This window comes from Astatotilapia calliptera, chromosome 1 (genome assembly GCF_964374335.1).
Source record: "Astatotilapia calliptera chromosome 1, fAstCal68.1, whole genome shotgun sequence".
Lineage (NCBI taxonomy): Eukaryota > Metazoa > Chordata > Actinopteri > Cichliformes > Cichlidae > Astatotilapia > Astatotilapia calliptera.
This window is the reverse complement of record NC_137422.1, coordinates 22,513,667-22,539,432: the sequence shown is the minus strand read 5'-3', so window position 1 is coordinate 22,539,432 and position 25,766 is coordinate 22,513,667. Positions and strand designations below refer to the sequence as shown.

General features: G+C 41.8%; 1 protein-coding gene across 1 annotated transcript in view; it reads left to right on the top strand.

Moving 5' to 3' along the window:
• The window catches only part of zfhx3b (zinc finger homeobox 3b), an 86,720-nt gene extending 61,233 nt beyond the window's left edge, over window positions 1–25,487 (top strand). Inside the window, exons 5-10 of the mRNA XM_026168445.2 lie at window positions 2,138–2,245; window positions 12,001–12,137; window positions 12,712–12,912; window positions 16,067–16,190; window positions 16,611–22,139; window positions 22,651–25,487. Of these exons, the coding sequence (XP_026024230.1) occupies window positions 2,138–2,245; window positions 12,001–12,137; window positions 12,712–12,912; window positions 16,067–16,190; window positions 16,611–22,139; window positions 22,651–24,401 (7,850 nt within the window). The 3' untranslated portion in view covers window positions 24,402–25,487. The remainder of the gene's footprint in view (window positions 1–2,137; window positions 2,246–12,000; window positions 12,138–12,711; window positions 12,913–16,066; window positions 16,191–16,610; window positions 22,140–22,650) is intronic.
• The last annotated feature ends 279 nt before the right edge of the window (window positions 25,488–25,766 follow it).

Sequence of the window (25,766 nt, the reverse complement as noted above, 5' to 3'; positions counted from 1 at the left end):
GTGCCAAAAGTGACATGATCATTAAACATCTAAAAAGAAAGTGTGAAAAACATGAGTGGGGAAAAGGAAAAAAATCAGTACCAGCGTGCTCATGTATAGCATGTGTGCAGGAAGTTGGGAGTAGGTGGGGCGGTTACAGAGAAGCTTAGCATTAGAATGCTGGCTGCCTATCAGAGAAATGTTTAAGCACAAAGTGTGTATTAATGTGTAGGTGGGGAATTAGTCTCACTACAAGTGTCACATAGCTAAGAAATGACACCTTGCCCCGTTTTTAAAGGTGAAAAAAATTTACCTGGGGATTATTTTGTAATCTGAGCACCTATGCAGCTGTACAGTATCCTAATTCTCAGACTGTTGTAGAGATTTATGCAGGTAGGAGTTATAGGATTTTGGGACTCTGCAGCAGATCTCTGGGTTTTTTGGGAATGTTTAAGATCCAGCTCACCAGTACCGGAAGGAATTCATAGAGTCCCTTGGAAACATAAAAGAAACACAGTAATGCAACTTTTTTGTTGTTGTTTTGAGGGGTTTTTTGCAGCTGATTATGATTAAATAAAAGCTTATTCTTAACTGTGCATTTGTGCTTAGAATAATAAAATATCACAGTTGATATAAGCACCCCCTTATGGTTTTGTAGCTATAGTGTATACTTAAGAGAACCGTAAAAAAAAAAGGCGATAAATATAAATACGCGATGAAGAAAAGTGGAAAAAGCTCCTTAAGCAACTATCTAAAAAAAGTCATATAACAAAACGATAATTTTTTTCTAATGTATTTTCCAGTTATAAATAGGACTGATTTGCATAAGGAATTTTAAAACCCATTCAGCAGAATAAATTAAGATCTATTTTATTTATGTGTCATTGTCATCAGTAAAGGAACAGCCACATGGTTTAGAGATGTATGGTTATTAAGTGTGTCTGTAATAATGATACATAGTTTGAGTTTGAGAAACGTACCTGTTGTATATACAACATAGGCTCTGTTTCATAACTAACAGGCTAAACAGTGAGTGTTGGGGAAAATGTACTGTCATAAAAATGGTTTTGGCTGTGGGTACTCATGTGGTGAGCTTAGATTAGATGTGTGATGACTGCAGGGCTGAATACTTGAACAGGATATTTCAGTAGCTGTTGTAGCTTTGTCAATATATCAATAGCTCATAGAGTAGAGACCTATGCATGAAAGCATTTTCAAAAGAGCATTTAAGTACATTTGCTGAGAATTAGCTGACTTGTATAATAACTGATTGACTGCGGCCTAGTTTACTGTTGTCAAATCAATGCTATTCCATGCAAGTCACACTACTTTTAAACAAACTTAACAGGCAAAGGGGATGTTCAGGGGGCACTGGAGGGAAATAAACAAGATTGATGCCCTTTTTATTATCTGTTTTTGCTATCTTTTCCTCTGTGTGTTACTTACAAATGGCGTTATTGGATATCCATTGTTTGGACTTCGATGCTCTAAATGGCCTGATATATCGAGCTGAGGCTTTTAAGGTGGTTACAGGGGATTTCTGCCTTTGACTTGGCTTAAAAATAAAATGAATTGTGGCTCTGAAAGTTTTAAATATTTATGATTTATTTTATTTGCTATAGTGGGATAGCAGAAGTGAAATGAGGTTTGTATTGGTAAGTAACCTAACAGATTGCAGCGCGCGCGTGTTTGTGTGCGCGTGCGTGTGTGTGCGTTATGAGAGGAAGCAAATGGGGGTCTTTTTCTTGAACTGTACTGCTCAATTATTTTTCCATCTGGCCATTTGCACCCATGTGCTTGCTTTTAGTTTTATCTACACATTAAACACAGAGAATTGTCCTTGTGTCTTTTGTTTTGAATACATACACAAAACAATAGCAATAAAAAGAAAGAGTGGATATTCGACTTTCCTCCCCCCTTATAATTCAGCTCAGATTTTTTTTTATTCAAGTTGGAATTATTTTTTAACAGAGATAATCAGACAGCACAGGACAGAAAGCAGATTCTGCCCTCTTTGTCTGCTAGCCTTGCAACTGTGTGTCAGCAAATGTAATTGTTGCAAGCTCCTATAGAAAAAAAACGCTACCGCCCCTTTAAGTGCTTCCACCAATTCTGATGGCGTGGTGATTTACATATCCCGTTCTCCCTCCCCCTTCAGGAGAGCTGAGCGAGGATGTGGAGGCTGCTAGTGAGACCACCACAGACCAGGAGGACCAAACCAAAGACAGAGAAAGTGGGGGGGAGAAGGAGCTCACCAAAGGGACAGGTAAGGCTCATATTTACACACATTTAGGGACTACTACTCACATGATTCACGTGGCCATGCAGCTGAACATTGCTAAGCAACATGCCTTTTGCCAAATTAAATTAAACATATTTTAACAAAGGTTTCAAAGCCTTTCTAAGCATTGAAAATACTCTCAAAACTCCCTAATCTAGTTTTCAAAGGCTGCTCTTTCATGCTGCATGTTCCCAGGCATCTCATCAGCTACAGTTAGAATAAGCTGTCAATTTAAGTAATAAGTTCAGGTAACATGTGACCCATGTTTTGTCTTTGATCAGTGGGTGATGTGAAGAGCAGGGCCTGCATGTGTAACTCCCAGTGTGCCACACACATACACTTGAATAGCACTGCCCCCTTCTCAAATTTGCTGTACACACAGAAGAACATTGACACCACTTACCTGTGTTTTCCCTTATCAGATCAGGATGGTTTTATCTCTGGTCCTCTTTATTGATAGGTGCTGGCTCCTAAGCAGGGGGTTGGGTTTAGTGTGAGGGGAGGAGCTTTGGGCCTCAGCACTCTCTGATCAGGGCAGGTTGCATTTATCTGCTGTAAACTTTTCAAGATGCATTGGATGTTCTACTATAACAAATGTTTTCACATCAGAGGGCATTATTAATGTAAATACAGTTCACGATAATGCATGTGCTTTTATTTACTTACCTAATTTATTTAGTTGGACCACCAGTGATCATGCCGTATAGTGAAAACAGCATTGAACCCTAAACTTTCCATCATGTAGAACTTGTGGGATAGTTGGAGGGATTTCTGGGAAGCACTATATTATTTTGACAGATTATTGACCATAACAGATGATAGCACTCATAACAGAAGAAGTTTATGTTCTTGTAGCGGTTGTGATTTTTTTTTTTTTTTTTTTTTTACACTGCAACTGGAAGAAATAGTTTACTGCTGAAAGTTACTGTAGTTGTACTGAATGCACTGCTATAGGTGCTGAATTAATGACACTTGGAGCGTGTGTGGAATTAGATTGGTTGAAATAAGAAAATGAACGAAAAACTGTCTCAAGCACAAGTTTAATGACGAACAAGCTTAATGTAAAACTACACCCCCCCCCACAGCGCGTTCTGTATGTGCATCACTGGATCTAATTATATATGAAAAGCTCTGTTTACTGATTCTGCTCTGGTTTCTGAGAAGGAAAAAAAATGGCCCGAGTTTTCTTTTTTATGCCCAGTTTATTTCACTTGTCTGTGTTCAGAAAACAAGGCTGGCAGTCAAGACATTTCCTATTGAGTAGAGAGATTTCTCATAATCGTGACACTGAGCAGTAACGGGCTTGGATAGATGCTTCTCACTTGTCTAACTTCTTGTGTTACTGCAGGATGTTTTGATTTACACTAGTCAGGTTAAAAGCTGGAAAACAATTCAGACCTTTTGCATACCTAAGTTTTTATAAAGTGCAGCAAAAGAAAAAAGAAAAAAAGAAAAAAAAACTCATCACAGTGTTTGAAGCCCAGGCTTTGTAAAATGTCTTTGATATTCGAACTTCTATTTTAAATGAGGCTGAGTTGTTTGTGCTCTTTGAAAGGGCGACACTCTTCTTTGATGGAAGAAATAATGATATGCATGCCTGACTGAATATGGCTAAAAGTATGTTTTAGCACATCAAAATAAAGCACTTTAAAAAGCATTAAAATGAGCTGGCCGATTAATAATTCACTCATACCTGTGGTGCACAGGAAGACGACTCCTCGCATTAGGATTCCTCCTTTTTGAAAGGCATGCAATTTGATACAAGCATATTCAGTTCCTTTCCTCCCCTCTGTCAGTCGCTAATCACCAAATAAGTGTGTTTCTGTGTTTTCACAAAGGAAATATGTGCTTGCATATGAAAAATTTACAGCTTCCCAGCAGCTTATTAGAAACGCTTAGTTAAAAATAGCATTGCATTAGGGAACCAGGTCTGAGGTTCTGTTTGATGTCAGTGAAAAGGTGGGTGGGTAGATTGGGATGCTGGGTTCAAGGCTGTGTTGTCAGCAAAAGGTAGACAGCTGTAGTTTAATGGAAGGGTCTCTTTTTGTGCTTCAAACTTTTTGTGATTGATGAATACAATGCCCATTCAAAACGTATGCAAACCTATCTTGTTGTTGTGGGGCGGAGGGGGCGTGAGGAAGACCTCAGAATCCATTTGGTAAACACGGGAGCTCTTGTTTGGGCTGGTGATTGCCTGAAAATGTTGTGCAGCGCGTACGCAAGGGGTGTATATGTTAAAATATGGCGTATGAGCATCTTGGCCAACCTGTTATTTATATGAAAGGTGCTCAGTCTCCCACTCTCTGAAGCTGAGCTGTTTCTAAAGTCCATCATTAGAACTACTGAAGTATTTCTTCTCATCGTTGTCATGTAGCTGTTGGAACAGAGCACAACATTGTTCCCTTACAAATGACAGTCACTGTCAGACAGACGGCATTAGCGAGCACAGAAAAAAGGCTTCCTCCTTTTTAAAGCCTCTGTCAATCTTATTTTTTCTTTCTTGTTCCACAGCTCCTCAGTATTCATTAAAATCATTTAGAGGTACATCAGAAGCCTTTGTAAAATGCATATGTATTCAGCATGTCATCTCTTGAAAGATGCCTTCATTATTCTGGTGTTTTATTTATTTATTTATTGCAGAGATAATTCACATATGTGCACGTGAAGGCACTCAGACATATTTAAATGCCATATGCTCGCAAACTCTGCATACATGGGGCAACTTTTAATGATTAAACAGCTGACTGTTGATCGTGCACAGAAATAATGCACATTTACAAGTAAATCCAATGAATACATTAAACAGAAATATGTATATATATATATTTCAACATGATGTTCACATTGGTGCCAGCTGCAACTGAATCATCTGGCATGATTAGTAATTCAGAGGGTCATTTTTAATGCCAGGTATGAAATATGTATAAATGGATAGCCATGAGCCTCTTTCCTCTCTGTCTCTCCACACTTTCTTCACCTAGCTGAGACAGCACAAGCTAAAGGAAAGAGTTTCTGCATAGGAATGGAATCCTTACCTTCATTAAAGCAGGTGGTGTATTTATGCAGCAGCTGAATGTATAGGAATGCAGCAGGGCGGGAGGGTGGCAAGTATAGGGGAGACAGAAAGATGAAGAGAGCATGAAGGTGGGTGCAGGGTGGGGATTGGGTTGTGTTAATACACCGGCAGACTTGGGCACAATGTGGTTTGACAAATTTAACATAAATGTATGGGAAGGGCTGTGTCAAAGTATGTGTGTGTGTGTGTGTTTGAGGGAAGGTGAGAGGGGTAGAAAAATATATAATTCTGTCAATACTGGGACAGTCTTTGAAAAAAAAATCTGCTTGATAATATTTTATTCTTTATATCTGCACTTAAAAAAGTTTATAGGAGCCGGAGCAAGGTGGTGAAGGCAAGGGGTAAAAAAACTATTTATTTCAGCTACATATATATATATATATATATATATATATGTTTTCCTCAAACTTTCATGCTTTTCATGCTTTTTCATCATTTTTAACAAGTGATGAATGAAATCTTGAATCTGTAAGTATTTGCAGACATTCTTCTAAATTCTTTATTTCTCTTAACAAAGAGCCCAGAGAGTGATTTTGACACAGTTTATTGGAGCATTAATTAAAGGTTACATACAGGTTCTTACCGATTTGAACTTTCACAAACTGTTTTTACACTACATTTGTACAAATAGTCACGGTATTTTTATCACTTCATGATGCCCCAAAACCTATTTACTCGACTAGAAAGCAACTCAGACATTAGTTTGTGGCTTTCTCTGTAGCATGTGCCAATCCTGTGTCAGTTTTTCTTGATCCTTAATGCTTCTCCAGCCAGTTTTCTCACATATGTGTTAAAAAAAATTGCTCAAGCATTCTCAGTTAAACATTGACATTAAACCTGTGAAATCTGTCAAAACAAAGACTAAGCCGCTAGAGTTTCCTGTAATATGCATTTGTAAGTGAGTGAATCTGTGTGCGTTTTGGGCTCCGCATCCACCTGTTTTTATGTAAATGTGCAGCATGTGTGTGTGCACTCAGCTCTGCTGTGCGTAAGGGAAGCAGATGTTGTGTTCTGCACCGAGGCTACTGCATTTGATCTGTATAATGAACTAGATGATTAGCATCCCCTAGACGCGGCACTGTGGCATTGCAGTCTGCTCCTTTTTTTTTCTTCTTCTGTTCTTTTTATTGAGCTCCATATAATACTGTTAGTCTTGTGCTGTTGCTGCCTCACAAACAGACATGCTAAACGTTATGAATTGTTTCCCAAATAACACTGGAAACACATAGACTTAATGCTGGCTGCGGTTGAAAGTTGAAATTGCAGCCTTATGGTTAGTTGCAATCAAATTACTCACGTTTATGTTATTGTTACTCCAAACTGTGAGACGTTCAGTGCGGTGGTGATTTGTTATTGCTTTTAAACCTTGAGTAGCATGAGAAATCAGGAGACAGAGCAGCGGAAATGTTTACATATTCATAGCACATCCTTTCAGTGTTTGTCATCCCTGAAATTATAATTCCTTTTGTCTTTGAAGATAATAGGCCATAAATTGTCCTTGTTTGTGAGCCACCTCCCTGAAAGCTCAGTGTTTATGAGTTTTACCACAGGCTGTCTAATAGCCAAGCAGTACTGTGTCATTTAAAGGTGAACAACTCGTCATCCAGTTGTGCAGTGGTCTATAGATGAAAAGAGCCGCCGCTAATTAGCATCTCATTTTATACTGCACAACGCATGCTATTCTCACTCCTTCTTATACAGTTTGTTATAAGAGGGACTTTGTTTTGTTTTGTAAATGAAGAATGGTTTTATATATAAATCCAGGTGTAGCCCCAATGTCAGGTTTTTTGTCGAAGGTCCCTGTCTCTCTCTCTCTCTCTTTTTTTTTTATTATTAATGCAGAATAATTATCTTGGAAATATGAGGTGAGATGGAACACTGCCCTTTATTGCTCTGTGCTCTGACAGGGGCCGTAGATTAAAAAAACCAGGATAGAAATGGGGAAAGAGAAAAGACAATATTCAGGTATTGTTTGCATAGCGGTGAAAGAAAATGACTTGTAGCATGGGGAGTTGAATCATCTCCATATTAATGGCCAACTTGCTGAGGGAATAGAGGTGAGGATTTTCTGCGGTGCAAGAAGCAGAGAGCTGCGGGTGCATGAAGGTCCCGGCACTGTGAAGGTGAAAGGTTTCTGGGTGCTGGGGATCAGAAGAAACGGTGTTCGGCAAGAATCATTGAGTTTCACTATAGTGAGGAAATTGTCGACTGAGCTTAAGTTTAAAATGATTGGCAGACTCTGGCTGTTCCGGGCAAAGTGACAGTAAAGTTATATGACCTTGTTGGCATGGGCAGAATGGATAATAGGCTATGTTTTTTATAACTGCTGCCTAAAACTGATGGTGAGAGAGAAGCTATGGTAATGAGAGAGGCTCTGGACACGATGAGGAGCTCGTCTCATTCTGTAGGAGGAGAGTTCCTCTCCTAAACACAAGAAACATTTTTCCTGTCTCCAACATCCTTACATACCGTTTACTGTAACTCACATTTTAGAATATGGATAACCTTTCACAAGGACAAAGATTAATGGCAGCTGTGATTGCACTCCTGCAAGAATTCAATGGCAGATGACCTGTTGTGGTTAATTTAGTCTGTGCTGTGTCAGTCACTCTGTCCGGCAGCCATCTTTTTTTTTTTCCCCCCTTGAAAGCACAACAAGGCTGTGATTGCTCCTGAGACCGGTGTAGTGTGCTGACAGCCCCTTTGCTGCTTGAATAATACAGTCCAGCTATGGGGGAAAGACAAGGTGCCAAAGTCCAATTCACTTACGGGACTCGACAGCACAAAAGCCTCTGGTTTACGGAAAAGGGGCATGAATTAATAATCACCTAATTGACTCTTAGTTTTTTTCTCCACTCTTGCTCTGGCTTTTGTGCTTTCAGACAAAAGCCCACTCTATGTATCTGTCAGAAGACGTTTGCTGCGGATGGGGGCACTGTGTCTAGAGACTGGGCAGAAGAGGTCAGGTTGGCAGGCAGACTCTGGGCAGTTAAAGGGTCACTGGCAGACGTGGACACTCCAGTTTTCTCTGTGTGAACAGGATGGACACTGATGATCTGAACGAACGCTGAGGTTGCATAAACACGCTGTAGTTTTAGGAGCTTTTAAAGCTTTTTAAAGCTTTTAGAAGTTCCACCACAAGACATAAAGGGCCCAGTAATGAAGATGTAACTCCACGACTGACTTTTTCTAATGACTGCAGTATTATCCTAGATGGCAATTTAGTTGGGGTTTTTTTTCTGTGCTCTTACACCTTCTATTTTAATACCACAAAGTAACACTAGACTTTACCTTCAACTGCCAGCTCCTTCTGACATCAGTAACAAATCTCACCATGGACTGTAAATGCTCCATCGGGAGGCAATGTTTCGGTCATTAGTTCGGATCACCTGTTCACACTGCAGATATGTGTGTCACATGTGTGAGCTTCGGACAACAGTGTCCAATCTAACATGTCAGACTGTACATGACCAAAAACAAAAAGTTTTATCTCTATTTCATACTAGTTTGTCAATGTTTCGGTCATTTTTTTCATCACCCTTGAAGAGAAAAAAAATCTGACACAGTAGTTGGATGTTAGTCACGGTGCCGGTGAAGGTGTTGGGGTGTACTAGTCTTAGGAGAATGCTATTGATTTATGGAGTCCTAACTGGCCGTGACGAGAGACTGCATCACAGTAAGCCTCCCCTGCCCTCCATCTGTCCTGCTCTCACTTTTACACACTCATGAACATAAAGCACCTGAACTAGAAAGCGGCTGTGCTTTCAACACAAACTGCCACTTGTTTCACCTCTCCGGTGCTAATTGAGAAATTAATGAAAGCAATGTGAAAGTGGAATTGACTTAGTTATGTTTGTCCTCTTAATGATAAGAGGGGGGTGGATGCGTGATACTTTGTCCCTGCTTACTTGCTGTACTGTATGTATGTGCTTTGCTGCTAAGTTAACTGTTCTTAATGTTTGCGTGAGGGGTTTTTTTTTCACACTTTATAACTCTCCCTCAGTTAAAGAAGTTGGGTAATTATCTGGGAATTTCAATTACATTATTATCTAAATTGTAAGAGTTGTTTTGATATGTTTCATTATCTGTCCTTGAGAAAAGTTATCTTGACGTATGAAAATTATGGTGGAATGCCAAGGAGCTACCTATTGGTGCAGAAATGGTGTTTATAAAATATGACATGCAGTGCTGTAGGAAATATAGATAGCTGTGTGTCCTTAAGGAAAAAGTATTACTGTTAAATAAAATTATGAAGCCATTTCCTAAAATGTTGGGGTGCTGTGTAAAAATGTTTATTTTAATTGAAAATAGTACAAAAGACAGTTTAAAAAAAAAAATATTTATATGCTTATTTAAAATTTAATGCCAGTGGGTTTGCCAAAGATATAGACAATTGAAATGTGAAGGTGACCGGAGATTTTTTCTCCTCGAGAGATGAGTTCAGGGGAAGTAAGAGTGGACTGAAGTGGAGTTGAGGATGAATTGGTGAGGACAGTGCCATGACTGAGAGGTTAATGTCAGGGAATGGGAGGTTCCTTTTGTTTAACATTCCCTTTGTTTATTGGCGGATGTGTTTAATAGGATTGACTGTGACTGGACCCTAATAGGGTCTCCTTTGCTGATCCCGGTGACTCTGGGAGATCTTGCAGCCTGCTCTGGCCAAAACCAGGTCCCCCACTGGGTAATCAGCTCAACTGCCCTCATCCTGATTGGAGCTGACATTTTAATGTCTGGAGCAGGAGCGTGGTCAGCCCTGCTTAACCTGACCCCCTGCCAAACCAACCCTCCCCTACCAATGCCCTCTGTTCTCAATTTGCCCTTCCAGGACTGTACAAATCAGGGCAAATTTAACTCTTTATGGGCTTGTTAGGGGTTCAGCGAGACAACTCCAATACTTTCACCATGAATTCTTTCCACTGGTGACAAAGTGGGGTGCCACTGCAGCTCCCCCTATACAGGCTCTGTGGATTTAGCTCCTCTCTGAGCCCACGCTAAACTGCTCAACTACAGTCGTGACTCTCTGTGCACCACCAGTTTCTCCTTTCCTTCATGAAGTGGAGTAGTCTAAAGTGGTTTGCAGGCGATGTTGTGTGAGGCCTTGCTGTACAGAAATTGTATTTTGGTGATATTAGCGTTGTTTGCATTCAAAGTTTATATATGGATAGATAGGATTGCAGTGGAAATCACATGACATTTCCATACACCAACACGTAACAATCCAAAAACATACAATACATAAAAACATACAATACAAACAGACATTTTCATTGCGCCTTAGGGATGTTTTGGCCAGACTGTTTAGACCTATTTTTGTTGAGGGGAAAAAAGGGCAATAGCACCATGGAGATGGCAGCACTTTAAAAGAGGAGGAAAGCGGATGCCTGTCGCCACTCGCAGTAGTGTTTGCTTTGCTCCTAACACGGTCCCGATAAATGCATTGTAGACTTGGTAATGCAGTTCGCAACAATTTACTGTCTGTTGTTACTGTCTTTGTGTTTGGCTCGGAGGCATTTCCAAAACAACCAACAAGCCAACTTTGAACCAACATTCAAAGTAAATCCAAAGAATGCAGTAAGAAGAATTGCCAACCAATTCAGAATGGCTGTAGCACATTTTGTGAGCACCAAAGTGTAGTTTAATCTTGTAAACATACTTAGGTATGACTAATCATCAGTCTCATGCCGTCATTGTATCTAGCGGCGGGTTTTTTCTTTGTTTGTTTTTTTTATCTTTGAAAGCTTTTTTGTTAAATGAGAGCTTGTTATCTTGTGCATCCGAACTTTGGGCGTAGTGTCAGGATTTTGTCAATGCTTTAAGAAAAGGTTTTCCCATGTTGCTGCTCCATTTTCCTCTTTGTCACAGATTAATCGTGCAACCTACAATGCGCTGAAGACATTTGGTAGCAGAAATACAAAAAATCTTATTGGAACAAAACAGCTGATAAGATTTCCCAGCTTTGCTTGATTGAAATCTTCCATAAAACGGTGTGATCACTCCTTAAATACATTTTCTTTTGAGGCAAAACTGTGACTTAATGGATAGGTACCTGAATTAAAACTCCCCCCTCAGCTCTCTCTATGCAGTTTAAACAAAAAGTTTGGTTTAAGCCAAAAAAGATATGTTATTTTCTTGTTGCACTTGTTTTTTCACCATCCAAATATTGCAATAATAATGCCATATAACAAAAATCATACTGTAATATATATTTTCCATTGTGTCAAATTTGACAGTCGCATGTATGTTGCACATGAGTTCTCATGGACTGAAGGGTAATCACGGAAAGAGTCAATGTTTAGAGTAGTTTAATACTGGTTTGGATCATCAGCCTTCTCTCTGTGGAAGAAAGACTTTGTATGTCTTGTCTCAGGTTTTGAACCTCATATGGACTGAAATTGTGGGGGTATGAAACCTAAATCTGCAACCTGCAGAAAGCTAATATTTTTATTAGCACTTTCCAGTGTTGTATAATATTCTTACAAGCCAACAGTGAAGCAGACATTTATCACTCAGCAGCAGCAGCAGCAGCAGATTTGGAAGACAAAATGTGAATAATTTTTGTTGTAACAACAACCCCTCTGCTCATTTACCATTAAATGCACTTATATTATAATTAAAAACTCTCCTCCTTGTTTGCGTGTGTCTTTGTGAATGTGTCTCTCTTCAGCTTTGTCCGGCCACTTGGAACGGCACCAGTCAGGTTCCCCAATTCCTTCCAAAAGGCCCTCTTCACGGTCAGAGGCCTCAGAAAGCCCACTCTCCTCGAAACGACCCAGGACAGCTGAGAAGGGTGCTGCGGAGCAGGTGAGAGTTCCACACCACAGTATTTTGTGAATATTGATGCCCTCAGATGTTCATAAAACTATTTTCCAGACTTTGAATTAGAGGTTTCTTGCTAAAGGTTATATCATCCTTAATTACCAAGCCCTCATTAAAAGTCTAAAACTTGCACATCATTTTTAAAAAAAGTACAAAAATATACTAATAATTTTCAGTTGGTTATCTCACCGACTTTTTTTATATTATGCAGAAATCTTCTTTTCAAATATACTCAAAATTATATTAGGCTTCCTGCTGCAGTTGCGCTGCTAATTGTGTATAAGGTGGAAAATCAATATAGTATTTGACAGATGAGAGCACTTTGAAGTGGGTGCCAGGACTCAGCGGTGCTTGGTATTACACACTTGTCTGTGATCAGAGGGATCTGCCTGCTTCAGGGAAGAGGCCCCCACTCTATCCCTGATCCACCGCTTCTCTTCAAGCAGGCCCACCATGATCAGTGCACCCATTTCACCCCATTAACTCTTTGTGGATCTGTGTTTCCTCTCCTCTCGCCTCCCCGTCTCTCTTCCTCTGTTCTGTCTTTACTTTCACCCAGATGTACCAGTGCCCGTACTGCAAGTTTACCAACACGGATCTGAATCGCCTCAGAATGCACGTGATGACACAGCACTCTGTCCAGCCCATGTTACGTTGCCCGTTGTGCCAGGACATGCTCAACAACAAGATCCACCTGCAGTTTCACCTCACACATCTCCACAGCGTGGCACCCGATTGCGTTGATAAGCTCATTGCCACAGTGAGTTCTGTATTCGGTGTATTTTGCATGTGGTTGGACACAGCAGGGTTTATTACCATGTCTCTCCTTATTTCTTTATTTTTATTATTTCTTTAATCTTTATTTTTCCAGGTATATTGAAATTGGCTTCTCTTTTGTTAGGGTGGCATTCATTAGCTTGACTGTAGGAGTATTTTTATTACTCTGGTCATTTAGCATTTAGCTCTGCCATAGCATTAGCATACAAATTTACTACAGCAGCTGAGAAAAATAAGTGGATGAAAAAAAATGTCCTTCCAACTTTCACAAGCTTTATTGCATGTATAGCACCTAGTTTTATTCCAGTTTTCTATCCACACAGACCAATCTCTCGGAGTGTTATTATCTCCAAATTCTTTTATACTTAGTGGTGAAGGCAAGAAAGCAACCGCTAATCAAAGCTCTAGGTCGAGAGTATTGCTACGTACTTATATTATGGCCAGTCAGGGGACAAGCAGTGTGTCAGGTGAAGGACTGTGGTAAGGATTCATTATTGTCGAAAAGAATAGCAACTCACTGCTAATGAATCCCCTTCCACTGAAATGCCTCTGTATCTGTGTCATTCTTGCCCTCACTGCTCTAAATTGCGAGCACTCAGTCAACACAAAGAATGCTGTTAATTGTGTAATGGCTACAGGCAATCCCATTGGCTTGCTGCAAATCATCAAACCTTTTAAGATGCATACTTTTCTTCTGTTTTTTTCTTTTCTTTTCTTCTTCATTGTCTTAATGTACCCATAATCAGAAAGGCTTTTCCAGCTCTCTTCTAATCAAAGTCATCTGGGGAGGGGAGCTTGTAATCGGTTTTTGTGTTTTTTAATCATTTCAAGATGAGCGGGTCTCTTAGCTCCCAGTTCATTTATTAGTTCACTGACATTATTGCCATGTCTATGATCACCTGCATGCCAGTCAAAACAAGGCCTTTTACAATTTGTGGTGAAACAAATGTGACACTGCTTAATCAAAATATAATGAACAGTCAAACCACTTCATGAAATTTTAATAAAACCAACTGAAATGTTGTTATTCACCACTAATCTGACTAAATTACAGCTTATGGAGTTCTTTTTTATTGTTGTTTTTGTTTTGTTTTGTTTTTTTAAATGCAAGTGTGCACTCTCAGTATTATCAGGGAAAGATTTGGCTGGTTTGTACCACGAGCCCTGAAATCTTTACCTGCCGCAGTGCACTGGTACTTACTTTTGTACCTATGCAAAAAAAATGTCCTCGCATCTTTTAATGCTCATCAAGGAGAAATAAAATTTTATTATCCCCGTTTTTATGTAAATCACTGAGCAAACCTTTTTTCTCTTCTATCTTGTGAAGCTAAATAGCTTGCTGGACAATCAGCGAATAAAACATTGCTCTGTCTGCTGCCTAACCATCTTCATCTCCCATCCAGAAAGTAAATGGCAAGCACATTAGTATGGTAGACGGCAGTATTTATTTCTTTTATAGAGGTAGTAATGTACTGAACCACTACAAGAAGAGATAGAACAGAGGTAATATAACACACATTAAAGCCAGCACCTTTTTATAACTAGTGAATGCAGATAGAAAGGTACTTTATCTTTTTCACATGTCTACTGAGAGGAGCCTGATTAATTTTGAAATAGGTGACTTTTATTTCTTGCCAAGCATGCATAATGATGCATTCACTCTAACAACCTTCATCCATTCGTCCACTTATCGTCTTTCCTTTCCTTTCAGTTAATTTTCTTTCTTTTGCACGTCTGTAATGCTTTTCCCTGACATTCAGTGGATGGATGGATGGATGGATGAATGGATGGATGGATAGATGTAAAGAGATGATAGATAGAAAACTATATGTATAATATATACATACTCCTCCAATCCTCCCTCTCTGATTTTATGTCTCATTTTCTGTCTGTGGAAGATAGGGGTAATGAAAATAATTGTGCTTCATTAATTTGGAGTCTGACTGGATGATAGCCATTTTGAACTATGTTTGGCAATTAGGCTGTCCAAATTAAAAGTGACCTTGGGATACTCTGCTCCTGCCTCTAATCGCCTAATGAAGCAGTTGTCTAGAAACAGTCAAATTTGTAATGTAAATTTTTTTAAGCGTTTCTATGCTGGTTGCACTAATTTTCTATGTTTCATTTTTAAGAAATAAAGAGGTAACACAAACAAAGACGGGAATGTGTGGATGTCTTCTGGTAAATGTGTGACCACAGTTGTCATATAGTGTTTGACTTTGGGATATAAAGGATTACACCAGACCTCAAAAATCCTGTTGCTTCAGGGCAGATTCTGCTCTATTTCGATCTCACCCAGAGGTTATATGACATGCTATGGTACTTTCGGTTGTGTTCTCACTGTTATTAGAGGAGTAATTAGAAAGCATACAGAATATGTTCTGTGTATAGACCAACATTTATACTTGGGGCCCAGCAATATGCAAGATCCCTTTCCTCTTTCGTGTCCCTTATGCAAGGCACCTTTAATTGGTATTACTTGAAAGAACTACCAATCAAAAGTCTTAATATAGAGGCAACGCAGAAGGAAAAATGGGAGAGGTGATGTAAACTGAAATGCAACTCGTAGACTGAAGATTATTGCTCTGCTTGTAAAGTTAATTGAAAAAAGGCTAACAAAGGTAGAGTCTTATTACTAAATTAAACTCTATGGAATATTGCTCACTGGTGATCTGTTTAATGAGAATGTTTAATGAAGTGTCAGGTTTGGGGGTGAAGAGGGGCAATCAGAGGGCGAAATATGAGCTAAGTTAGGGGAGAGCAGCAAGAATAAACAGATGTTGTGCAATCAGTTACTCACGATTGACCATAACCCTCTGAGACCAGGGGGAAGCTAGGTTCATCTTTCTACTTTATTAGTACGTACTGTGTTTTGTTAAGTAATTAGCAAACAAAAACACTAGTACTCAAGAAATCTATCTCATTTCTTGAGGGATGACACAAAAGTAGCCTTTCTTCTGTCATGGATATATGTGGGGGACTGGAGAATGTATATGTGAATATGTATGTATGTAAGTAGCTAAGTAACGTCTTTGTGTATCCTCTTGTTTGTGTCAGTATTCTTTCATGTAGTCGTTTAAACTAAGAGATGACATTACCTCACCTGTTTGCTCATTCCTTTACAATTGCTTTTCCAGGTGACGACAACTGAAGCACTACCAGCAAGCATGTTCATACCTGTGCCGAGTCCAGACAGAGAGCCACAGAGCACCCCTCATGCTACATCCAACTCTAACGCTGAAGATACAAAGAAGCAAGCTGGTTAGTATCTGTTTGTTAAAAGCTATGTGTTCTGTAGTGAGCATGTTAATGCACTTGGTGTATATTAATGAGATTCAGCTACATTCTACAACCTTATACCTGTGTAATAAATGAAGATTGTTGTTGTTGTTGTTGTGTATTTACACTTTGGAAAAGTCAGTATTTATTGCATAGGCTGGAAAAAATTGTTATTACTGAAGCATTTCACAATTTTGGCCTGCATTCACACCAACACATTATGAAAGATTGTTGGTGTTTGCAGATTTTGTAATTAGTCAGTGCTTGGCTTGTTTGTTTTTTTGGCACCTTTCCATGCCACTAACACACTGAATGTCCTTTATTGATATTACTGGAAAAATTCCACTCAGCAAATGTAGAATCTGATGAATGGCTATCTTCTCTTGACTTATTTATTCACAGATGCATCAGATGCTGATCCAGAAAAAGGGGTGTCACTCCCTACTGAAATAGCTGAAGCTCGCAAGTCACCTCTGGAAGATCAACAATCAGAACGGGAGGATGCCACAGGATTCCTGTGCTGGAAGAAAGGCTGTAATCAATTGTTCAAGACCTCTAACTCCCTACAAATGCACTTCAATGAGGTTCACAACAAAAGGCACCAGTTGCCTGTTTCAGATCGGCATGTCTACAAGTACCGCTGCAACCAGTGTAGTCTGGCCTTCAAGACTGTGGAGAAATTACAACTCCATTCACAATATCATGTGATCAGGGCAGCCACCATGTGCTGTCTTTGCCAGCGAAGCTTCAGAACACTACAGGCGCTGAAGAAGCATTTAGAAACCAGCCACCTGGAACTGAGTGAAGCTGACATCCAGCAGCTGTATGGGGGATTATTGATGAATGGTGACATTATGGCAATGGGTGATCCAAGCCTTGGTGAAGAACATGGAAGTCTGGGAGAGGATGACAAAGATGGAGATGAAAGTGATCCAGAGGAAAAACAAAGCCCGACAGGCAGTGACTCTGGCTCACTGCAGGAAGATTCTGGATCTGAACCTAAACGTGCATTGCCATTCAGAAAGGGCCCAAACTTTACGATGGAGAAATTCCTGGATCCATCTCGTCCTTTTAAATGCACTGTATGCAAAGAGTCTTTTACACAGAAGAACATCCTTCTGGTTCATTACAACTCTGTCTCCCACCTACACAAGGTGAAGAGGGCTCTTCAGGAGTCTACTACTGGTCAACCTGAGCCTACCAGCAGCCCTGACAACAAGCCATTCAAGTGCAGCACTTGTAATGTGGCATATAGCCAGAGTTCAACTTTGGAAATCCACATGCGCTCTGTTCTACACCAGACCAAAGCTAGGGCAGCCAAACTTGAGGCAGCAGGGGGGATCACTAGCTCTGCAAGCGCAACTGGTTTAAGCAGTGGAGGATCCGGCATGAGCACATCAACATCAAGTCCAAGCCCAGCCAGCAACTCAAACACTAGCTCCACCAACCACAGCTCTTCTGGGAGTCAGGCAGCCCAGAATATTCTAGGAGGAAACCACACAAGCCAGACTCACAACACTGAAAACCAGGGGAATTCCTCGGTGAGCTGCCACTCCTCACCGTCTGAGAACCACGAAGTGAAAAAGTCCAAATTTTCAGACATTCTCTCTGCAAGGGGGCAACAGCAACAGCAACAGCTTCAGCAGCAACAGCAATTGGCTCAGGCTCAAGCCCAAGCTCAAGCACAGCTTCAACAAGAGCTCCAGCAGCAAGCTGCTCTTCTACAGTCGCAGCTGTTCAACCCAGCACTTCTGCAGCACTTCCCAATGACAACTGATGCACTTCTGCCTCTGCAGCAGCAGCAGTTGCTGTTTCCTTTCTACATCCCTGGAGCAGAATTTCAGCTAAATCCTGAGATCAGCATCAGCAGCTCAGCACTTGGCTTAACTGGATCCCCCAGCTCTTTGCTTGAAGATCTTAAAAACTCAGCCCAACAGAGTTGCTTGCAGCAGCAATTGATGCACCACCACCTTCAGCAGCAACAGCAGCAGCAACAACAGCAACAACAGCAGCAGCAACAGCAGCAGCAGCAACAACAATCACACTTGCAGGTTCAGAGCCAAATGGCGTTGCTGCAACAGAGTGCATCACTCCTCCAACAAGCTGAATTAAAGCAGAAACCTCCCTCCTCTCAGAATGACAAGGACAGAGAAATACAAAGGGAGAGGCATGCAAGCGAAAAAAATGGGGACTATGTAAATAAGGATTCTGCAGACAGCAGGCCAAAAGAAAGGGAGAGTCAGCATATTTCAATAAACATAAACCATGATACTGGCTTGCCTCCACCAAGGATTGCTTCAGATGCTCGAGGAAATGCAACTAAAGCCCTGCTGGAAAATTTTGGGTTTGAGTTAGTAATTCAGTACAATGAAAATAAACAGAAAGCTCAGAAAAAGACAGCTGGACCTACTGGATCAAGTGGTCCAGGTGGAATAACAAGAGTCATAGATCCCATTGGGGGATTGGAGAAGCTGGAATGTGAAGCCTGTGGCAAGCTGTTTTCAAACATACTGATTCTGAAGAGTCACCAGGAGCATATCCACCAGGCTTTCTTTCCATTCCGATCCCTTGAGAGGTTTGCCAAGGAATACAGAGAACATTATGATAAGCTCTACCCACTGAGACCGCCTACACCAGAGGCTGCTCCAGCTCCACCACCTCCCCCTCCTCCACCCCCACCTCCTCCTCCACCCCAAAGAGCTCCCACCCCAAATATACCTGTGTCTAATGCCTCACTCACACCTCCAACCGTGCCACCTCCACAGGCACCAGTTCCAATGACACAAATACCCATGCCAATGGATTTGCCGCTCTTCTCCCCACTTATGATGCAGCCCATGTCTCTTCAGTCCCTGCCTACTCAGTTGCCTCCCCAGTTGCCGTCTGTTGAGCCAAGCCTGGCCTCAGACCTGGCCCAACTCTACCAACAGCAACTGACACCAGCCATGCTGCAGCAGAACAAGAGACCACGGACACGCATCACCGACGACCAGCTTAGGGTCCTACGACAGTACTTTGATATCAACAATTCACCAAATGAGGACCAGATCAAAGAGATGGCAGACAAGTCAGGGCTTCCACAAAAAGTGATAAAGCACTGGTTCAGAAACACCCTTTTCAAAGAAAGGCAGCGCAATAAAGACTCGCCTTACAATTTCAACAATCCACCAACAACAACTCTGGAAGACACTAAAATTGATTCCAAACCTCCTTCTCCTGAACCTCAGAAACACGAATACTATGGAAGCAAGAGATCATCCAGGACTAGGTTTACTGACTACCAGCTAAGAGTTCTGCAAGATTTCTTTGATGCCAATGCTTATCCTAAAGATGATGAATTTGAACAGCTCTCAAACCTTTTGAGCCTCCCCACCCGTGTTATTGTTGTGTGGTTCCAAAATGCGCGTCAGAAAGCAAGGAAGAATTATGAAAATCAAGGTGATGGAGGGAAAGATGGTGAAAGAAGAGAACTGTCAAACGACCGATACATTCGCACATCTAACCTGAACTACCAGTGCAAGAAATGTAGTCTCGTTTTCCAGCGTATATTTGATCTAATAAAACACCAAAAGAAGCTGTGTTACAAAGATGAAGATGAGGATGGACAGTATGACAGCCAAAATGAGGATTCAATGGATTTTTCCCATGAATGTTACACTCCCTCTGGGTCTTCCTGTCACACCCCAATGCCCTCCTCTTCGAGTCTCTGCCCACTTCCACCCACGACTTCAGCATTCTCACACCTCCCTTCCACCGAGAAAGAGGAGGCATCACCAGCAACCACCTCAAACCTCTATGATGAGAAGCCCAAGCAGTTACCAGAAATAACCGCTGATCCGCGAGAAAACCAAACCTCCATTAAGCAGGAAATTGTGCACCAACCTCAATCTGAGGTACAACACCAGAGACCACAGAGAGAAGAGAAGATCCAAAATGTTTCTAAGCCCTCCAAGCATTCAACTCCTTCCTTTTCTCAGCAGCAACAGCAGAGTGGTCTGTCAGCCTCACAGACAAGCCAGCCTTCATCACAAAGCTCTCACATGGGCCTCAATCCACACTTGACCTCTGCCACACAACAACTGGCACAGCAGATGATCCCATACCAGTGTGAGCAGTGCAAAATTGGCTTCCCCTCCTTTGAGCACTGGCAGGAACACCAGCAATTACACTTCCTTTCTGTGCAAAATCAATTCATCCACCCGCAGTTCCTCGACCGTCCAATTGACATGTCTTTCATGCTTTTTGATCCTAGCAATCCTCTCCTGGCAACCCAGCTAATCTCTGGGATGCCACAAATTCCAAGCAGCTCTGCCACCTCTCCGTCCACCCCAACCTCCACTATGAACTCCCTGAAAAGGAAGTTAGAGGAGAAAGCTAGCACTAGTCCAGGAGAAAACGATAGCACAAATAGTGGAGAAGAGCCACAGCGAGACAAGAGGCTTAGAACCACCATCACACCTGAACAGCTAGAGGTCTTATATCAGAAGTATTTATTAGATTCTAATCCTACGCGTAAAATGCTTGACCACATTGCTGTTGAGGTGGGTTTGAAAAAGAGAGTTGTGCAAGTGTGGTTCCAGAATACCAGAGCCAGAGAGAGAAAAGGCCAGTTTAGAGCTGTTGGGCCAGCCCAAGCTCATCGTAGGTGTCCTTTTTGTCGAGCTCTTTTTAAAGCAAAGACTGCCCTTGAAGCACACATTCGCTCTCGTCACTGGCATGAAGCCAAACGTGCTGGATATAATTTAACTCTCAGCGGTATGTTACCTGAGCAGGAGAACATGCAAATAAAAATGGATGTTCTTGATACATCAGGTTACTCCCAGCTACCCCCTACTACAAACAGTGATGGACAAAGCTCCTCCATGTCACCCATGAACAAAGGCTTGGACTTGTCTCCAAGGGGTCTACTGAGCCCTTCGTCCATCAAAGTTGAAGGAATGGAAGACTTTGAGAGTGCCACAATGTCCTCTATGAACCTGAACTTTGATCAGAGCAAACTCGATAATGATGACTGCTCTTCTGTGAATACAGCCATTACAGACACAACCACAGGTGATGAGGCTAATGCTGATAATGACAGTGCTGATGCAAAGCACAGCCAAAATAGTGGCGATTACCTGTCTAAGTCTGGGGGCACAGCTCCCATCCTTGAAAATGATGACCAGATGTCCTCGGGACTAGTGAGCCCTGCAACAAGCTATTATGCTAAGGACTATGAAAATGAACATATGATTGACCACAGTGAGACGTCCAGTCTGGCTGACCCCTGCTCACCAAGTCCTGGAGCCTCTGGTAGCAGGAGCCTTGAAGGTGGAGATAGACCTGGCCAAAAGCGCTTCCGAACCCAGATGACTAACCTCCAGCTGAAAGTGTTAAAATCCTGTTTTAACGACTACAGGACACCTACCATGCTGGAATGCGAGGTACTTGGCAATGATATTGGACTTCCAAAGAGAGTGGTTCAGGTGTGGTTTCAAAATGCTCGCGCGAAGGAGAAAAAGGCAAAGCTCAATATGGCCAAGCACTTCGGAATAAATCAGACGTCTTACGAGGGGCCGAAGACTGAGTGCACTTTGTGTGGTGTTAAATATAGCGCTCGCCTCTCTGTTCGCGATCACATTTTCTCCCAGCAACACATCTCTAAGGTGAAGGATACTATTGGCAGCCAGATCGATAAAGAGAAAGAGTACTTTGACCCAGCTACTGTCCGCCAACTTATGGCCCAGCAAGAAATGGACCGCATTAAGAAGGCCAATGAAGTTTTAGGATTGGCGCAGCAACAGGCCATGCAGCAGCAGGGGATGTTTGATAACCCTGCAATGCAGGCTTTAAATCTCCAGTCGGCCTATCCAAACCTGCAAGGTATCCCACCTGTCCTTTTACCAGGGGTTGGCAGCCCCTCTCTTCCCAGCTTTAACTCATCTAATTCAGGTACGTCACTATTTGGCATTTTTTCACTACTAACATTTCAGGTTTAGAGTTGCAGATGGGTTTTCTCAACTAAACTAGTTTAATAAATGATCATCCATTGCTACAGGAAGTACTGTGTATTTCCAGGCATCAGATCTAACTATGAATCCATCTGCCACATATATTCATTAACACTGATGCAAATATATCTGACATAATTTAATGACCTTTGCCATTGTTGCTATTGTTGTGCTATTATGTACCCAACCTGTCTCAAATGCTAACACTTAAGCTTTAGACCAGAAAATACCACAAAGTACAAGGCTTTGATTTTGTGATATTTGTAGTCATTTCACAAAGCTTTTTATGATTCACATAAAAATAAACGTTTGCCTCTTTTGTATCACCTTTCAGTATTGTTTAATTAATTAGTTTTGTTACAGCTGAATAATCTTTTAAAAAGGCACTGCACTACCATGAAATGAAAACCTATTAAGTCTTATTTTCTTGTCTGTATTTGACACATTTGCAGCTTTAACTCCTCCAAAACCTTCAAACCTCCTGAACATGCCTGGTGCCAGTGTTCCCTCACCTAGCCTCCCCACGTCTGGATTGCCCAACAAGCCTCCCTCCTCATCGTCTCTCACCGCATCCAGCCCAGCCCAGACCAACACGTCTACTTCCCACTCAAACTCCACCTCCAATTCCACGTCCTCAACCAGTCAGTCGCGACCTGAACCCCCCAAAGAACGAGATGCTGAGAGAGTAAAAGAGAAGGAGAAGGCCAAGGAAAAGACAGAGAAGCCCTCAACTCCATCATCAACTGGAAGCACCCCCGCCCCTTCCACTTCTGCTGCCAGCGCCAAAAAGGAGAAACCTGAAACAGCTGTTCCTGCCACTTCTATGCCCACACCTGGAATGGAGTATGTGGTAGATCCTGCCCAGCTTCAGGCCCTCCAGGCTGCTTTGGCATCAGATCCCACAGCTCTCCTCACAAACCAGTTTCTACCCTACTTCATGCCTGGCTTTTCCCCATATTATACCCCTCAGATTCCTGGGGCTCTACAAGGGGGCTACCTGCAACCAATGTATGGTATGGAAAGTCTCTTCCCTTACAACCCAGCATTGTCACAAGCACTGATGGGCCTGTCTCCAGGGTCCCTACTGCAGCATTACCAGCAATATCAGCAGAGCTTGCAGGAGGCACTACAGCAGCAGCAGCGGCAGCTTCAGCAGATCCAGCAACCCAAGGCGAGCCAAACTTCCGTTCCCCCTCAAACCTTGGGGGATCGCAAAGATTCTGCCAAAGATCCAGCGAAATCAGAGGAGCAAAAGGGCAATCCACAAAGTGAACCTCCCACTTCCTCCTCGTCCTCTTCCTCTTCCTCCTCGTCCTCCTCCTCCTCTTCTCATACTACAGTACCCTCCGAGCAGAATGAGATGGATGGCAAACCTGTGGACACCCATCTAGACCAGTATATCGTCCCCAAGGTGCAGTATAAACTGGCATGCCGCAAGTGTCAAGCTGTTTTCACCAAGGAAGAAGCGGCTATTACCCACCTTAAATCGAACTGCTTTTTCGGTCAGTCTGTGGCAAACCTGCAAGAGATGTTGCTGCGTGTCCCCGGTGGCGTAGGTGTAGGGGCTGGAAGTCTCTATGACTGCCTGGCTTGTGACACTACGTTGGATGGGGAGAAAGCACTCAGTCAACACCTGGAATCGGCATTGCACAAACACAGAACAATCAAGAGATCGGTCAGAAATGCCAAAGAGCACGCTACTAGTTTATTACCTCACTCTTCAGCCTGCTTCCCCAATCCTAACACCGCATCTACCTCGCAGTCTGCCACTCATCCCATCAGCAGCCCTCCTCCCCCGCCAACAACATCAGCCACCATGCCATCTTCTGCTGTCTCCTCATCTTTGTGCTCCTCCTCTACTACCCAACTCAACACCACAGCTGCCGGAAAACCCTGGCCCCAGGCCCCTTTCCCCAGAGCTTTAGCTGGGAAGCCCAATGCTAGTCCCTCCTCTTCTTCCTCCTCTTTTCCTCCAGTGTCCTCACCTTCAACGGTTACCTCAAGTTCATTGAGCACCTCAGGAGTTCAGACCTCGATACCAACAGACGTCTTTACCGACGAGTCTGACTCTGACAGCAGTCAGAAGTCAGCAAACAGGCTGGGCAGGACGGCGGAGGAGCCGCAGCAGCCTGGCTTTGTCAAAGACAGTAATAGTTGTAGTAGTAATCTTGCTAGTGTAGGAACAGACTCCATCAGATTGTAAAAGAGCTTTCAGTGATGGACGATATTTAAAAAAAACTCCCTAAAAGACAAAAAAAAAAATCCAAAAATTAAAAAAACCCATAAAAAGCAGCAATGTTAAAAATACATTAAAAGTATACAAACCAATTTCAGAAAAAGATGTGTAAAGACTAACTGCAATTCCAAAGCTTGTAACCAAAAATTTTAATGTTAGTGGATTGTTTTCCCATATCAACATGCTGGTTTTCATTTTTGTATTTCTTTGTTTTTCTTTTGTTTTTGTTTTAACTCAACCGAAACGCACCGATCAGCCACAACATTAAAACCACCTGCATGAAATTGTGTATGCCCCATTGTGCCAGCAAAATAGTTTATGACCCATCAGGGCATGGACACTTGACCCTTCGGTGTGTCCCGTGGTTTCTGGTACTGGGATGTCGGCTGCAGACTGGGATTGCGTTGAGGTTGGGGGAGGTTGAAGGCCAGGTTAACGCCTTAGGTTCTTTGTCGTGTTCCTTAATCCTGCTGTGCGGTTGGTCAAAATACCATCCGCATGAATGCCAAGGTTTCCCAGCATCACACTGTAACGAGGTGAACAATTTCTTTTTTTTAATCAGCTGTCAGTGTTTTTAATGTCGTGGCTAATCTGTGTACAGGCATACTAATATGTGAGAACAGAAAAAGATCGCTGCAGTTACGTTTTGGGTAATGGTGGAGGAATGCTGTACTGTATGGCAATGGACTGCCTCAAAGTTGACAGATGGCCCAAGAACCCTTTTGAAGAAATGCAAGTCAACGAGCTGTCCCTTTGTTTTGTAATAATTTCTACTTAATAGCACAGCCACAAAAAGCCAGTATGTACTGTATGGGAGAATAGTCTATCAGTTTTCTTGCTATTTAAGCATTCAGATACCAATGGCTTGCAAAAGTGAAAGAATAATGTAATGTCTATTTTATTCTCAGGTCAACAGCTCACAGATGTTTTTCTGTTACAGAAATTCATGTTTTCACCTTGTGTTTCCAACAGGAGATGAGCATTATTATTGTTTTCTTTCTGAACTTGATTTACTAATAGAAAGTTTAAGTTGAATTAAATTTTGATAAGGCATTGTTTCTGGGCATTCAAATAGGGTCAAACGATTTGCTGATTTCAATATCAGAAATCCTTTCAAAGTGGGGAAGTTACAGTCCCGATGATCCCATACAAGGAAAGCATTGCAGACGTGATAACGGGCGATGAATAGTTTTAATTAAAAAAGAAAAAAGAAAAAAAAGAATCAGCCTTCTGTATTTATGATAGATACAAGCATTTTTGGTGTTAAGTAGAATGTTGCATTGGAAACGAATTTAAACAGTATGGTAGGTTGGAGGAAAAAAAAACCTTTAT